This window comes from Equus przewalskii, chromosome 29, assembly GCF_037783145.1.
Source record: "Equus przewalskii isolate Varuska chromosome 29, EquPr2, whole genome shotgun sequence".
Classification (NCBI taxonomy): domain Eukaryota; kingdom Metazoa; phylum Chordata; class Mammalia; order Perissodactyla; family Equidae; genus Equus; species Equus przewalskii.
In genome coordinates this window covers 31,054,843-31,072,098 of record NC_091859.1, presented here as the reverse complement: position 1 = coordinate 31,072,098, position 17,256 = coordinate 31,054,843, and the positions used below count along the sequence as shown (strand labels likewise).

General features: G+C 48.2%; 1 protein-coding gene and 1 long non-coding RNA gene across 9 annotated transcripts in view; one reads left to right on the top strand and one right to left on the bottom strand.

Moving 5' to 3' along the window:
* The window catches only part of ABTB3 (ankyrin repeat and BTB domain containing 3), a 301,232-nt gene that overhangs the window by 47,242 nt on the left and 236,734 nt on the right, over positions 1–17,256 (bottom strand). For all 4 annotated transcript variants that reach the window (XM_070600630.1, XM_070600632.1, XM_070600631.1 and 1 more), the window contains exon 5: positions 520–685. In XM_070600630.1, coding sequence (XP_070456731.1) covers positions 520–685 — 166 coding nt within the window. The remainder of the gene's footprint in view (positions 1–519; positions 686–17,256) is intronic.
* Positions 570–17,256, top strand: part of LOC139080370 (uncharacterized) — a 35,291-nt gene continuing 18,604 nt past the window's right edge. For 2 of the 5 annotated variants that reach the window (XR_011534840.1, XR_011534841.1), the window contains exons 1-3: positions 570–708; positions 3,475–3,620; positions 3,713–3,888. This is a non-coding gene — a long non-coding RNA (uncharacterized lncRNA). Of the gene's footprint in view, positions 709–3,474; positions 3,621–3,712; positions 3,889–4,002; positions 4,212–6,006; positions 6,797–8,569; positions 9,678–17,256 lie in introns of those variants that run through there. The other 3 variants (XR_011534838.1, XR_011534837.1, XR_011534839.1) reach the window with 3 other exon arrangements.

Genomic DNA, 17,256 nt, shown 5'->3' with positions numbered 1-17,256 from the left:
GACTGGCAGATGCACGAGCCTCTCACTGTACCCCAGGTTCAGTGGTTTGGGGGACGCCTGCCATCTCTGAGGTGCCTCCTAGGGTCTCCTCGAGAATGACCTTTGTGTATCTTAAACATACTCTGAAAGTTTGGTGGGAATCTGCCTCGCCTTGTTCTGTGATGCAGTAACAGACAGACAAGAAGAGACTAATTTTAACCCTGCTGGAAAAATAACTTGAAGGACACATACTAAATATAAATGATAATTAGCTGGGTGATGGCAATATTTCCTTTCTGGAATAGGCCTATTTTTCTCTATTTTCCATTTCAGCTGCAACGATCATGTGCTAATTCTATAAAGACGAACAAGGATATTTTTACAAGATATTTTTAAAACTTAAAAAAAAAAAAAAAAAATCGCCCTAAGTCACCAGCAGGGGGAGCCCCTGCACAGTGCCCGCGGTTTCCCTCTTTCTTGCCGCGGGGTGGTGCACGCGGTGGAGGTGGGGGTGCGTGTTCAGACACGGAGACCCTGTACCTGTTCGCTCATGGTGTTGATCCCATCGGGCCCCAGGAGAGACACCGCCTGCTTCACCAGGTCCGTCCGCCCACAGTTCAGCATCCGGAAACCCAGGTCCTGCTTGAACTTGGCTTCAATGGCCACTGCATCCAGCTTCCGAGAGGCACAAAAGCAGTCGTCGGCCCTAAGGAAGGGAGAGACGGTCAGGTGGGTGCGGCGGCTTCCCCAGGCACTGGTCCTGGAGGGCCACGAGAGCTGGGAAGCACCAAGGAGACCTGGCACTTGCTTTTCATGTCGATTGCCTGTTCCTAGGCTCCAATTAAAATTTGGACGTCTCCTGATCCTCTGTCCTTGATAACTGCTGCTGATCCGTCTTGTGTCTCTGTGCTCCCACAGCACACTGAACTTAGTAATGGCTAGTGTTTACTAAATGTTTACTATGGGCCAGGTGTTCGGAATTCCTGGTGCCATCCTGCCTCTAACTAACGCACTCTGTGGCACAAGGATGGGTTAAGTGCCTGAGGGAACTACCTTCCTTTTTATCCTTGGAGGACAGGAGAGGTGCTCTTGATCCAGAGAGTGTATGGCACTAAGCTCTTGAGCATCAGTAAGGCGAGGATCTGGGGGAGGGCACCTGAGGGGGGATCCACAGAGAGCCTCAGGAAGTGGGTGGGATGGGTGTGTGCTCGACCCTCCACTGGGCTCCTGAGATATCATTCATCTCTGCAGGCAGAGCAGCCTTGGGCAGGAGGCTGTCCTGAAACAGGAGCCCAGCGGTCGGAGACGGTAGGGCTCTCAGTAAGAGACACTAGGAGTTTGCTTCCGGCCACCACGGGGAGCTGATGCCGTGAAGACAGAATCCAGAGGAAAGAGTCTGGAAGCTTGGTGCTGACAGGAGTCTGACCTGCATACATGCCTCGGGGACTGCGTGTCAGGCCAGGACTCTAAGGGCCTTTTGTATGAGAGCACCGGGAGGAACTAAGAAAGGTACTTAGGGGCCCAGAGTTGACCAGGACCCTAGACTGCAGGATTAAGACCTTTTCATGGCAAGTAGGGGAGCCAAGACCACCCAACACTGTTGCAAGACTCTCCAGGGAAGCCTAAGGGCTCCCCAGGTGGTGGGAAGGGCTGAAGGACACCAGGCCTGGCTTTAGACTGTGGCATCAGCATCCAAGAGCTGGCCTTTTAGGGCACAGAATGGGGCTCTGCCGTAAGGCCCAGTTCATGGGGCTTCAGACTTGGGACTCTTACAGCTGCGGTTGCCGGATCTAGCAGATAAAAATACTCTAGCAAATACTGCATGGAACAAACTTACACTAAAACATGGTGTGTGGGCAAATCTCGGGGAGGGATCAGATTTGACTCACTGTAAAGGAAACCTTTGTCCGAACAGACCACTCTCTAATTCTGGAAGAGATTGCTTTGTGAGATCAAGAGCCTCCTTCTTGGGAGCAAAGACGCTGTGAATGGTCGCTGTCACTGCCTTCGCCATTTCCTCATTCCTGTCTGTGTCTAACTCCCTTCTGCTATCTTCAATGCTTGATTGACTCTCTCAAATAAGCATTTTTTTCTGGAGCCAAGCTCAATTCCACGTGACTGGATAAATGTTACTGAGTGCCTACTGTGTGTGGGCACCCTGCAAGGGGGCTAGGAGGAGGGAGACACAGACCCCGCCCCTGTCCACTGAGCTCCCAGACTGGTAAACCCATAATGCCAAGAATATCAGAAGTGTTTACCAGCTACAGAGGTCCTTGATTTTAATTAGCAAGAGACAAATGGCAAGAAAATTACTGTAGCTAAGATGATGATAATAATTGTTATTATAGGAAGCTAATGTTTAGTGAATACTACTGAAATCTAAGCTGTTTCCATGTATTAACTCAGACAACCACACAACGAGCCCATGATGTAGGTGCTATTAGGAGCCCCATTCCCTTCCCCATGAGAGAAATGCCCAAGTCACAGAGCTGGAGAGCAGTGAGCCAGGATCTCGCCCACGGGATCTGACACCCCAGCCTGCCCACCTTGCGGTGGGACCTGGCGCTTCTCCATCGTGCTGGCATGCCCACGTATACAACCGCCTACTTGAGGCCATCTCTTGGCTGTCTCTCAGACCCTCAAATTCAGCATGTCCAAGATGCAACTTTTATTAACACATCTACCCACTACCCTCCAAACTTGTCCTCCAGTCATCCCATCTCTGTAAACGGCACCACGGTCCACTCAGGTGCTCAGGTCCGAACCTTCTCTCATGCCCATAGCCATCCCATCAGCTGTTGACTTTGCCACCCAAATCCCCAATTCCAAATCTGTCCACTTCTCTCCACCTCCACTGCCCACTCTCTGGTTCCAAACACCAGCATCTCTTGCCTAGATTATGGCAGTGGCCTCCCAACTGGTCGTCTCGCTTTCATTCTTCTCTCCATCCCAACCAGTCTCTTACACGAGGCCAGAGTGAGCTTAAAACACAAATAGGACCTTGTTATTTATGCCTCTGCTTAAACCCTTTCAATGCCTTCCCAGGTACTGACAATAGAATCCAGCTCTCTACGCGGGGCCCACAGGGCCCCCCCGCTTTCCAGCTTCCCTTCCTCCTTTGCTCTGCACCAGCAACTCCCCTCTTCTGTGCCTTCAACAGGCCAAGGGCTTTCCTGTCTTGAGGACTTTACTCCTTCTGTTCCCTCTTGCTGGCATGCCCTTCCCCTGGCTCTTTGCAGGGCTGGCTCCTTCTCACCTCTCAAGTGTGAACTTGAATATCACGTCAGGGTACGCCCCTCTCCGGTCTTTACACGCCCCATCTCCAGATCTCCGTCTCCAAGCAGATCTCATCCGTCTCCTTGTTGGCACTTTTCACAGTCTGTGACTATTTTATTTATTGTTTTTACTTTTTACAAAGTTTGTTTTTTCTGTGAGAATGTCAGCCTCCTGGGGGTAGGGCCACCTCTATCTTGCTGTCTATTGTATCCCCCACAGGGCCCGAAGCACACAGTATTAACCGACAGGCGAGCCACACATGACTCAGCATCACCTGTTTATCAAGAATCCCTCGGCCAGACAAAGTTAGCGACGGTTCTGGTTATTGAATTTTACCAACCAAGGCAGCAAGCAGATGAAAGCTGGTAAGACACATTTACCATAAAGTGAAAATATGGCTTTCTGTCCAACCTGGTTTGTTAGAAAATTTAATTCTGAAAAAACCTAATTCCTGCAGCATTCGTGTAAACGTGACTCAAAGCTCCATTTCTGGAAGGTCTGGGAGGTCTCTGAAGCATCTGCCACTGAAGACCAACAGGTCCCCCTGCGGCCTGGACAAACAGCACGCCCTCCTGAGGGTAAGACTTATTCATGAGAAATCCATTAAGCCGTCACCCGGGGCTTCACCAGAAGGTAATCAACTTTGAGGTTTTCCCTTCGAGTGGCTTTCAATGATGCCATAAAAAATCTGATCAATTTAAGTAAGAGGTCAGCCGCCGAGGTGGTCAATTTCTCTGATTTCTCAAGGGCCCGGCCCCAAGAGACTGGCTCACTGTCTTCCGCCGCTTCAGGAACGTGACTTCAGAATGATGTTTTCCAGAATGATGTTTCCTGCAGGCCTGAGGACAGCAAGCAATTGTGCAGCTTTCTCCCCCTTAGGAGGGGGTGGCCATCGAGGCGGGATGTTGATGCATTCTGCAGACCTCTCGATGCACTCCCAGTGACAATGCAAGCTGGTGAGGCCTCTGGCACATTTTAGTCATTTATTAATTTTTAAAGTTAGCATGGACGTTATGAGCTTGAACTCTGGCTCCCAGCTCTATTTAGCAGCTGTGTGATCTCGGGGCAAGTTACTTAACACCTCTGTGGTTCAGTTTGCTCATCTGTAAAAGGAGCTTAGCAATAACACCTTGCTCCTAGGATTTTGGGTGTGGATTAAATGAGATAATCGATGTAGAGTGCTTAGAAGAGTACAGAGCTCGGCACACAGCTCTCATTAGATGTTAGGGATCTCATATCAGAGTCATCACCATAAATCACAGAGCAAGGTGCAGACAGTTCAGAGAGAAGATATTTTCTTTGGAAGAAGCAAAGAGAGACACAGAGACTAAAGAACATTACAGTCATGCGTCGCATAATGATGCCTTGGTCAATGATGGACCACACGTAGGATGGTGGTCCCATAAGATGAGTCCCACATAGCCTGGGTGTGGAGTAGGCTATACCATCTAGGCTTGTCTAAGTGCACTTTAGGATGTTCGCACAACCATGAAATTGCCTAACGACGCATTTCTCAGAACACGTCCCTGTTGTTAAGTGACACAACTTTAGAGTAAAAGAGCTTCTTAAGATCTCAAATTAGACACCATAGTTAACACATTCCACTAGAACAGAGGCGGTCCTCTTCCCAGTGGGGAAACCCCGGCCTCCGGAAAGGCTGCCATCCCTGTCCAGCATGGTTTGTAAGCAAACTGTAAGTGATGACAGAGCTTGGGGAGGGAGGGGGAATGGGAGTCACGCTTGATGGAAGTTTCTAGAACAGTTCTGAAGCAGAAAAAGGCAGAACCTCTAGGGGTGCTCCCAGCCTCTCTTTCCTCCTCTACCCCCAGGACCAGTCCTGACCCCACTGGTGCTAGAAGGTGACGGGAAGCTTCCAGGCTCCCTGAGTGCTGACCGTACTGTAAATCAGGGAAGCCCGTCCCCAGGGTGTGGGCTCAGACACCAGATGGCCTGGGTTCCTCGCTTGACTCTGCCCTCACTAACTGGTTATGCTGTGCCACTAACCCTGCACAGGTTACTTAATCGCATTTCGTTTTCTCATGTGTAAAATGGGGACATTAACATTATTCTACACGTTTTACTTATTTAACAAAAACTTAGCACTTACCACATACCAGGTATATTTATAAGGTTTTTGTAAATATTAACTTGTTTAATTCTCACAATAACCCCACAAGGAAGGCATTATTATTATCAACCTATTTTATAGATGAGGAAAAATGGGGCACAGAGAGGTTAATTAACTTGCTCATTGTCACACAGCTAATAAGTAGGAGTCAGGATTTGAACCCAGGCAGTCTGGCTGCAGAGTCTGTCCCACTAACCACTCTGTACAACCCAGTTCTCGGTGATGTGCAGGCAATCACTGGGCTTCCAAAGGGACTCCTCGTGCCTGACTCTGGGATCTGTATCCCAAACGGCCCCACAACCATGACGTCCCACATCTGTAATAAAAAAGCCCCCCTTTCCTGCGTGCTCATTATGTGGCAGGCACTGGGCTAAGTGCTCAATGCCCACCACTTCAGGTGGTCCTCTCCTCGAAGGAGCTCTTGTTGTTATTATCATTATTCCCATTCTATTGGCAAAGAAACTGAGGCTCAGGTCTGAGTGTCTGATGCCAGAACCCGGGCCCCCAGGGGGAGGCAGAGCCTAGTGCCCAAGACCAGAGCTCACATCCCCGCTTGGCTTCCTACCTGCTACTTGGGCAGGGAACTTAACCTCTCTATGCCTGTTTCCCCATCTGCAAAACAGGGACGACAACAGTATAAGTCTGCATCTGAGAGGAGGACTGGAGGAGAGAATACTTCCGACCCGCTCGGCACAGCGTGTGACAATAACTGCCCAGTGCATGCAATGCACACTTATTACTAGGCTATTACTGTAATTGCAGGTCCTCTCTCCAGGGATGTAATCAGGCCATCTGGAATTTCCCCCGCCCCATCCTCAAACCACACAACCCCCCCATCCCAGGGCAGGTCTTTCTTTGCCCCCAAGGCCCTTCCTGGCGGTTCTGGAATGCAGTCCCCTCTGAGCCCAGCCCTCCTGCGGCCTCTCGTTACTGGGCCTGGGGATGGCTCTTCTGTTGCTGTTGCTGTTGCTCTGTTGTGGCTTCTCACTTCTCCTTCCATGTATGTCTGTTCTTGTTCATCCGGGTCTCACCAGGAGGCTGGCAGCCTGGGGCAGAACAACTTCCAGGGCCCCTGTTGGAGGCAGCAGCCTCGGGTCAGCCTGGGGAGCCGAGCGAAGGGAGGGGCGGCTTTGCCCTGCTCACACGGAAGATGCCTGCGTCCACCGTCGCAGGTGCGGGCTGAGGCGTTGAGCTGTTGTGGGATGACTATGAGAGGATGCAGCCCCACTCTGCTGCCGGGGACCCCAGGATCCATGATGCAGTTTACAGTATGGCTCCCAAGGCCGGTGGTCAGATTAATGGCCTTGGAACAGAGTAAAGATGTTAACAATAATCAGAGAAACGGTAAAGATTTCCAGTTTCCCTAGCATGCGATAGTTATAAAAATAACAATAATAATGACACTTCCAGATAGCTTTCCGTGTGCTGAGCATTTCACATGTAACGGCTCTTCTCATCCTCAAAATAACTCCAGGAATGGGCACTGTCTCTTCAGTTTACAGACAAAAAACCTGACACATGGAGGTTATGTCACTCGCCCAAGGTCACACAGCTCGTAGGTGGGACAGCTGGCATTCACCCCAGGCGGTCTGACTCCTGAGTCCCTGCTTTCATCTTGTTTAAACTCTCACAGGAACCCATCAGGCAGGTTCTGTATCCCCGTCTTACAGATGAGGAAACAGAGACCGAGAGGAGCTAAGTAACTCACCCCAAGGCTCTCAGCTCCTTCTCCCTCCCTGTCAACCAGACGGTCTCCTCTCAAAGTAAGGCTTAAGTAAGACGTGGGGCTGTGCGTAAGATGCCACACTCTGTTCCAGCCCAATCCCACAGAATCCAACATTATTGCAGCCCTACTGTGTGCCACCCCCTGGGGACACAGGGAGGCCAACAGGACGAGATTTCTGCCCTGGAGAAGCTCGGAGGCTAAGGGCAGTGCCGTGACTCAGTCATTCCTGCGTCCATGTTCACTCAGCACCAGCTGCAGGCCAGGCCCTGGGTTTGGTGCTGGGGTCCAGGAGCCAGGGAGCAGACCTGGGCCCGGTCCTCCTAGGCTGTCCTGGAGAAGGAGATGAAGCAAGCTGTTTGGCTACACAGGGGACTACGGGATTGAAAATGCAGGTGCCTAAGGGAAAAATATGCGAGTACAATACTAACTCAAAATAGCAATGGGGGACCAAGTAGCCGGCCTTTCATATTTCTCTATGGACACACTGGAGAGATGCATGCTCTCTAGGAGCAGACGACAATGCTGATCTCACCCATTGGGATGCTCAGAAACTCACCCAAGGGTGGCAGGAAAAACTATGCCTGTTGAGGGCTATGCCGACCCAGCATATTTCCTTGCTGTGTAACCTTGGGCAAGTTACCCCATGTCTCTCTAGGCTTCCACTTGCTCATCTATGAAATGGGGAGAACGGTCCCTATGTGTTAAGGTTTTGTGAGGATTAAGTGAGATGGTGCATATGAGCTATGCTGGAGGCACTGTTTGAATATGAACATGAACCAGGAGAATGTGGGGTATGTGATGCTGATATAGATTATGAATTTCTAGAAGAGGTGGGCCTATGTCAGGCATCTGAAACGCAGGAGAAACATTATACGCAGTCAACACCCCCACGACCTCTTCAGGAATGCGGGGCAATGTTACGTGGGTTGTGAAACAACACCTAAACCAGGGCTGGAAACCAGGGTTCATCTCAGGCCAACTCTAATTCATTGGTAAGGCTGACTGGAGTGTGGTGTTAAGGAAAATTCTGATGCCATGTCTGGACTTAGCCAAAAAAGAGGAACCCTAGAGAACAGTTGTGAAAACAGCTGGTAAGGCAGGAAAAGGGTCAGTGGTTTTAAGTCATAGCTGTACCACCTATTAGCTGTGTGACCTTGAGTAAATCACATTTCCTCTGACAGCCTTGGTTTATCTGTAAAATGGGGGTGTGGGGCTAGTCAAGCTCTTAGGTTCCTCCAAGCAGAGACAGTCTCTGATTTTATCACACGTTTTCTGGTGCTCACGTACCATTCTTTACTATGCTATAGATTTTCTCCCTTCCTCCATCTCAACATTTTAGCTTTTCTGTTTCTGCTCTTATTTCATGCACTACTGTGGCCAAGAGGATCACCTGGGAACACAATGTGTGGCAATGAGTGCTAAGTGTCCCCCAGCATCCATTCTCTGCTTCTTCCTTATAGGAATACAGACTCGCCTGCCCTCACTGAGTTTCGGCCGAGCACAGGGCTGTCCAGCTGGAGATTACATTTCCCCTCGTAGCTAGCTACAGCCATGTGACTAAGTTCTCGTCAACAAAACATGAGCAGAAGTGTTGCGGGAGACTTCTGTGTCCTGTGGTGAGCTGGCTATCTCACACTGGCTGTGACAGCCAATTGTGTGCATCTTCCCCACTCCGTGTTCAGTGACATGTCACCGAAGCTTGGAATCAGCCATAGGGGGGAGTATTTCCACCATGGAAATGGGCAAACACTACAAAGCATGGCTCCCACTGCCCTCGTGGGACAGGCGGTTGTTGAACGTGTACCAGCACACCACTGTCTATATCACTTGCTTAAAAGGAAGCTCCTGGGACCAGCCCGGTGGCGCAGTGGTTAAGTGCACATGTTCTGCTTCCGCGGCCTGGGGTTCGCCGATTCGGATCCCGGGTGCAGACATGGCACCGCTTGGCAAGCCATGCTGTGGCAGGTGTCCCACATATAAAAAGTGGAGGAAGATGGGCATGGATGTTAGCTCAGGGCCAGTCTTCCTCAGTAAAAAGAGGAGGATTGGCAGCAGATGTTAGCTCAGGGCTAATCTTCCTCAAAAAAAAAGAAAGAAAGAAAGAAAGAAAGAAAGAAAGCTCCTAGCCCCGGGCTTCCCTGATTCCACCTCCTGAGCTGATAAGCAGACTTGCCAATGTCCTAGCTCTGACCACGCAGGTGAGCCCAATGCTCTGGGGCAGGGTCGGCAAACTTAGTCCTAATGGGTGAGACAGTCACTATTTTAGGCTTGTAGGCTAGATGGTCTCTGTTGTGACTATTCCAGTCTGCTGTTGGGGCTTGAGAACAGCCACAGACAATATGTAAACAAATAGGTGTGGCTGTGTTCCAATAAACTTGATTTCAAAAAGCAAGAGGCTGACCCATGGGCCATAGTTTGCTGACCCCTGCTCTCAAGGAATTGCAGAGCAACAAGATGGAAGGAAGCTGGGTCTTCAGAAGACCTTGTGGAGCAGAGCTGCCCCATCGCTGGCACAGGCTGATCTATTACATAAGGGAGAAATAAACGTCTATCTTAGCTAAGCCACTGTACTCTGGAGTCACTCTGCTGTCGTTTATCTAACGAATACAGGATAATTGCCCCTAGAGCTACTCTCCTAAGAGGTCAAAATGGAAACATGCATTTCCTGGACTTTAAAGGGCCAGATTCGGCTGCTTTCTCCAATTTCCCAATTTTTGTGGTTCTAGATAAGAAGACTAGAGTCTGCGGGTCCAGGGCAGGCACAAACTATCTAGGAAAGCAGGTTTCTGAGTTTTGTTTACAAGAGTCTGGTGACCCACAGGGACAAACGCAAGACAATGTGCCCCGAGTGTGCCTCTGGTACACTGGCCAGGCTGCCTGAGGGGACCCCGAGGACACATCAGGGTTGTGGGCGCGTCCTGCTTTGCCCAGCTCTAGTTTCTCAGTTTACAGGGCACCTGGATGAGGTCAGCCCGGAGGGGAACAAGGGCAAGAATTTGCTAGTTTACGCTTTTCTTTAAAAGCAGCCCAGGGGGGTCTCAAAGAGCCGCAAAGAAAGCCACATTCTGTTCTGGCTGCGAGGCACAGGGGGTCTGCCTGGAAGAGAACTTCAGAAAGGAGCAGAGTGCTGAGCTGGGTGTGCGGGGGCAAACTCTAGGCCAGTGCAGTTCTAAGGCTCATGCTGCGTGCCGGCTGGCCCGGGCTTTGAAAACTTACGCCCAGTCCTCCCTGCTGTCTGACACGCAGCTGGGTCCACTCGTCGGTATTCCCTGCCTGGCCCTGGGCCATCTGAGTTTGGACCCTGGACTAGAGAAGGGTGAAATGCAGTAAGGTCTAGTATCATAGACGGACACGAGGAGCTACCATTTAAAGAAATCTTCATTAATTCATTCTGATCACCTATCATATTTCAAGTAACGTGCAAGGTACACTCACTGCTTCTATACTCAAAATATTTCATTGGCTCCCAAATAATAATAATAACAAACACATATAGCAGTTATTGTGTGTCAGGAACTACACACACACACACACACACTCATTCACATATATGATCTTATCTAATCCTTTTTTTAACCCTACAAAATTTATCTTCATCTTTCAAAAGAGCAAAGTGCAGTACAGAGAGGCTAAGAAACTCACTCTAGGTCACAGAGCCAGCAAGTGGGAGAACTGAGATTTGAACCAGGCAGACTGTTGCTGGAGCCCTGTTCTTACCACCCCACTTGATGGCCTCTCTGTGCTACCAAAGGCCTTCCACGTTTCTTCCCTTAGATTCTATTCAAAGGCTGCCTGGGTCACTGCTAGATAACGGGTACTGGGCTGGGTGCCAAAGAAACAGAAATTCCCAACCACAGGCTTCAAATTCAAGGCCCTCTTGCAAGTGCCCCTCTGGAAAGTTCCTCATCTCTCAACCTCTTCTTTCTCACCTCTTCCAGCCAGCAAGGCCTGCTCCATACACACATTTCCTGACTGCTTTCTAGCCTGCATGCATGGTGCACCCCTCACTTCAAATCCCACCCCCTACCCTGCCCCCATCCACCTTTCCTTCAACTCGTATTCTGCAGACAAGTCCAATATGACAGCTTCTGACTTGCAGAAACCCAGGACATCAGTGCTGAAAGCAAGCACTCAGCTCAGCTCTTTACCTTCTTAAGATCAGGAAACTGGAAGCCTGGGAAGGGTTAAGTAATTTCCAGAGGTCACAGATGTATTTAAGGAGCAGAATCCATGTCTTCCTCTAAGGTCACTTAGCAGGTCTCTCTAGGAATATCTCTGGGTTTGTGTAGGGCAGTGGTTCTTACTGGGGGTGATTCTGTCACCAAGGGGACATTTGGCAATGTCTGGAGACAGTTTTGGTTCTCACAACCGGGGAGGTGCTACTGGAGTCTGGTGGGTAGAGAGGGATGCTGCTAGACATCCTACAGCGCACAGGCCAGCCCCACAACAAAGAATTATCGGGCCCCAAATGTCAACAGGGCTGAGGCTGAGAAATCTTGGTGGAGGGTAATAAAATTTTTTTGCATCGTCTCTTCTTTATCAAGCAGTTCCCATTTCCAGGATTCTGTAAGCGTGACAGTACAATGGTGCCTCCAGAAATGAATCGTGAAATGGCAAGTCAGAGGATGATGCGCGTGACTTGGATACCAGCCCTGGGCTGCCCTCCTCAAAACACTTTCCCACGGAAGCCAAATTCCCTTTCCTAGGCTTCAAGTCCCCCAGCTGAGGACTTTTTGCTTTGCTTTTGGGTAGCAAAAAGATGAACAAATTGAGACTTTTGTGTTGAAGTAAGTCACACCAAGATCTCCAGGCACTTTCTAAGAAAAAAAATTATATCATTGCAGCAAGTGGAACATGGAATGGTTGTAAAGTTCCTAGGAGAAATCTCTGTCCAAAAATTGTGCCCACCTGCTGTTTAATGCCGCGAGTGAAGTACAGAACAGGGCCAGCTCATTAAACTGCCTCAGATAAGGTAAAGACAGTGTGACATCCTCCTCCCAGCCAATCTTTTCTGCCTCGAAAGAACTATCAAGGGGCCTGGCACCTTCCTCCTCCTTAGAAGTAGATGTTAGTGGAGAAACCCACCGTGTTTGCCTGCCTCCCCCTGCAAAATAGAAATTCCGGGTCTACTCAAACATATGAAGAAAGATTTCTCTCAAATGCAAGGGTCACAAACACCCAGGAGAATGAAACTAGTGTGCTCATAGCTGAATGTGTTGATATGTTATTTTAAGTAAAAAATAATGAAGAAGCATTATATATCTCTTGCTTTGGCATCACAGCTTATTTTAAAAGAGCTGAAAATAAGGCCTACTCTTAGAGAAAGGAGTCACCCCTGATTTTGACAAGACCTTAATGTATCCCTGTTTGGCAGAGACTGGTTGTTGTTCTCCAGAGTCCTTTGTCTCCTTCATGTATTGTAGGACCTGAATGTTCAGCTGGGTACATGGCTGCCCAGATAAAGACTACATTTCCCAGGTTCCCTTGTGGTTAGATATGGCCACGAGACTAAGTGTGACCAATAGGAAGTGAGGGGAAGTGATGTGTGCAATCACTGGGGCATGCCCTATCCTTTTACTTTCCCTCTTCCCACTAGATAGATGTAGTCCTGGTGGGTGGGGTCATGCAGAGGAAGGTATCACCTAAGGGATGGCAGAGCAACAAGAGGGAAGATGCCTGGGTCCCTGACCTGGAGTTGCCATAACAGCCCAGCACTGCTTATGCCTGGATTGTTACATGAGGGAGAATTTTAAACTCTTATCTTATCCAAACCACAGGTATTTTGCATGTCTATTACAGCTAATGAATCTATATCTAATTAATCCATTCCATAAATGGTTTTTAAATTTAAGTCAGTTCAGTGAAGTACACAGGAAGTGGTAAGTATATGCTGGCTATTGTGCTAGGTGCTGGAGATTCAAAGAAGAAAGTACACACACCATCTTCCAAGGAATTCTAGAAAGAACTGATGGTCTCCTATATAATGATCTTCACAAATAAACACACCACTTCCTGAGGTGTTCGGGCAAAGTTGGAGTGTTACAACCCCAAAATGCACTCCCAGTAACACCAGTCCCATACGATACTCTATGATGGGTCCACACATTTTTTCTGTAAAGGGCCAAATAGAAAATATTTTAGGCTTTGTGGGCCAAATGGTCTCTGTCATAACTACTCAACTCCACCACTGTAGTGTGAGATCAGCCAGAGACAATATTAAACAAATGGGCATGGCTATTTTTCCACGCAACTGTATTTATAAAAATAGGTGGCAGGAAGCTATACTTTGCTGACCCCTGCTCTACCGTAAAAGATTTACATGGATAACCTTCTCTTTGGGATTTACAAGAAACATAGGCTGTTAAAAGCATTGAGAAATTTTTTTAAAAACCTATTCAATTTTATTTGTCAGTGTTTCCCAAATTTATTGAAACTGAACACAGTATTTTTTTATAATGCCTATTAATACCCCAGAACTGGCCTTCTAAATATGCTGTTGCAGACACTGGCTAAGTAACTTCTCTTGTTAATAAATTATTCTGGGCATACATAAAATATAAAGTAATACAGTGAACACCTACATGCTCACCAGCCAACCCAGCTGAAAATATAAAACCTTCTAAGTACAAAGGCCCCCTGTACACCTGTCTTGATTCCATCATCTCTTCTACCCTCCTGACATTACCCTCTCTCCTGAATTTGACATTTATCATCCCTACACATGCTTTGTACTACTTTTATGAATTCCTAATAATAGGTAGACTGCTTCGCATGTTGATAAACTTTATGTAAATGTTAGCATACTACACAAATCCTGCCTGGACTTGCTTTCTTAGCACAATATTATGTTTCTGGGACTTAGCTAGGCAATAACATGTAGATCTAGTTATTTATTTTCATCGCTACTTGGTATTTCATTGAATGAACATACCATCACTTATTCATCCATTCTCCTTAGACAGACGACTTGTTTCTTCTCCTTTCCTTTGTCTTGCCATTACAAACACTGCATCTATGAACATCTTTGCACGTCTCCTTATTTCCATTTGGAACAGTTTAGGGTATAGACGTAAGAGTAGAACTATATGTTTTGAGGTTTACTTGAAAGTAGATTCAGACCTCCCCACAGTCGTATTTAAGAGTTCTCACTATTCTGCATCTTTGCTCAAATCCGATAGCATCAGCCTTTAAGTTTTTGCCAATCTGAGGGGTATGAAATGCATACCTGGGTGTGGTTTTGATTGCATTTCCAGGATTACTGGTGAGGTTGAGCCCTTTTCATGCATTTCCTGGCCATTTGGTAGGCTATTTCTATGTCAAGTCTTCACAGGGATCTCTGGCACCGGACAATGCTGACAACGCTAGATTGACACAGGAGGCTGCTGTGCATCTGAATTCCGAGGAGGAACTAAGGCTGGAGGCTGAGCCTTTCAAGGTGAACCTGTGGCCTCGTTCAAAAGTTACTTTCCATTTCTCAGTGTTGACTCTTTGATTGGAGCCACCTTTTTAGCTGAGGGAACTTGGGCCTTAGAGTCAGACAGCCCTGGTTCAAATCCAAAATGGGGCATGTTCTATGTGTGACCATGGGCAGATTCCCCCAGAGCCCCAGTTTTCTCAGGTGTGAAGAGGAAAATACAGCCTCTCCATATGGTTCGGGGAGAACTGGATGGAGCAGAGCGTGAGAAGCCCCCAGGACAGTGCTGGCCCACGCAGGGTCTTGACTGTTAGTTTCCTCTATCATCTTGTAAGATATAGGAGAGGGCATGAGCTGAAGCCCCACTTATTTCCTTCACCCTTTGCATGCCTCAGTTTCCCCCACAGGTAACAGTGTGATTACCATTTGCTCATCGAACATCAGACCACAAGACTGAATAACCTTCAGAGTTAGAAAGGACTCTGGAAATCCAGTCTGGTGCTTCTTAAGCTCTTGTAGGGCGATTTAATGAACTGATGAAAAGTAAGATCACTTCGGAAAAATGGCACATACACGTGGAACGTTGTGATGACTACGAACTTTTAGAAGGATAGGCCCTGCTCTTCCTTACCCTAAGCACCCCTGTGATGGCTTTGTATGAAGTACTTTCTACCAAGTATATGGCTTTGTAGTAAGGATTGGTTGCCTAATTACTAAGGGAAGATAATGTTCCTGTGAGCCAATATTTTAAACTCAAGTTTGGGAGGTTTGCTGGCAGATGAATAAACAAGCACCTTGGGCAGAAATGTAATAGACTCAAGAGTGGGCAAAAAAAAAAAAAAAAAATCCCTGTTCCCAGGAAGCCAAATCCCATACGGCAAACCACATACCCTCAGACTGCCAGCCTGGTGGGGAAGCCCCATTTTGGAAGGGAGCCCCAAATGCCATTCAGATGCAGCTCTCTATGTTGCTGTAAGCATCCAACGTGCTTCTGTTTTGCTTTTAACACTTTGGAAGCTCAGAACAAATTCCAAGTGTTGGCAAACTGTCTGTCGCCTGCAATCTGGTTTCTGCCCACACCAGGCTGTTGAGACGGCTGCTGTAAAGGATGCTGATGATGGTTCCCTTACTGCCAAGCCAGGGGGCCTCCTTTGGTCTGCGTCTTCTTCGCTGATGGCAGCCTTGGATTCTGGTGGCCCCTCTCCATCTTAGTTCCCTTGGTGTCTGCCACCTCACTCTCTTTGGGTTTCTCTCTGACCTCAGACCACTCTTCCTTCATCTCAGGATGATGCCTCTTCATCAGTCTCTTCCCTGTGGCAATCTCATCCACATCCATGACTTCAATGGCCACCTGTCTGCCAGCATCTCCCCCAAAGGCCTCTTTAGTTAAGAGCTCTCTTCCGAGTTCCACACCGGAATCTCATCTGCCTACCAATGTCTCCATGTTGAAGGCTTTGTGCATTGGAATTAGGAAAAGTCTTAGTCTCTTCGCTTATAATATCATCAACAAAAAGCCCTTTGCATCATTCATTCATTCGATGAATATTTATTGGGCCCCAACTATGTGCCAGGCTCTGTTGCAGGCCCTATAATCAAGGTAACTGATTTCTGCCCCAGCCCTAATGAGAAGGAAGCCAACTGCCTGAGATAAAGTCTATGTTGTGACCCTTTCTTCTGGAATATTCTATGCCCCCTAACCTCTGCTCCCTTGGGACAAGGCCCTGCCAATCAAGGGCCATATTTGCTGTCTACTCATGTCCTCCTTGCCCTCTGCTCTCTCTTCCCACTAGTGACCCTATCTAAGGTTGCAAATGCAGCTGGTGATGGACACCCAATTGCTTTGGACATGGTTCAGTACTCCAGCCAATGATCGCCTTCAAAAATCTCATATTTCAGAGAAAATATAAAACTCGCTTCATTCAGAGGAACTCTTGAGTCACTGGGGTGGGGACAATGGCCCCCAAGCCAGTCAGTCCCAGCTGATTCTCTTCCTGCACCCACGGGGACTGATTCACCAGCCGTGGCAGAAGGGCCAAGGCCTGCCAGACCTCAGCCTGGGCTACAAACCATATCCCCAACGGTATACCACCACATCGCTTCAACATATTTATTTCCCCTCTCTCTCAGAGGAAGTTGAGGCTATTGTTTTTGGCAACCAGGAGGAGCTGACCTTCTTGGTCCAGAGGGAGAGGAATAAGATAACAGCTAATATTTAATGTGCATTTCCTATGACACAGTGTGCTACATGCTACAGGGTGCTAAATGGCTTACATATATTATTTTACTTAATCATCCCCACAACCTTACGAGGTGGGCATATTATTGTCCCCGTTTTACAGATACAGAAACTGAAGCCCAGAGAGGAGAGTAACTTGCCTAAGGTCACACAGAGAGTAAGAAGTCGAGGCAGGATTTGAACCCAGACAGTCAGGCTGCAAGGCCGGCACTCCTAACCACTGTGCTCTGCTTCCTCTCGGGTTAGAGGACAGGGTGAGCGCTTAATTCCCTGGCAACCTTGCTTGGATGGGGAAGCCTGACACAGACTCTCATTTCCATGGACAGCCAAGCACAACGGCATTTTGAACTCCACATTTTCAAAACTGAACCCGTTATTACTTCTCCCCTCTCGTCCTTATCCTGTGTTTGTTAAAAGCACCCCTGGCTACACGCTCTCCCAAGACAGGGACCTCAGAGTCAATTTTTCACATAAAAGTTTGGTGGGGGGAATAGGTG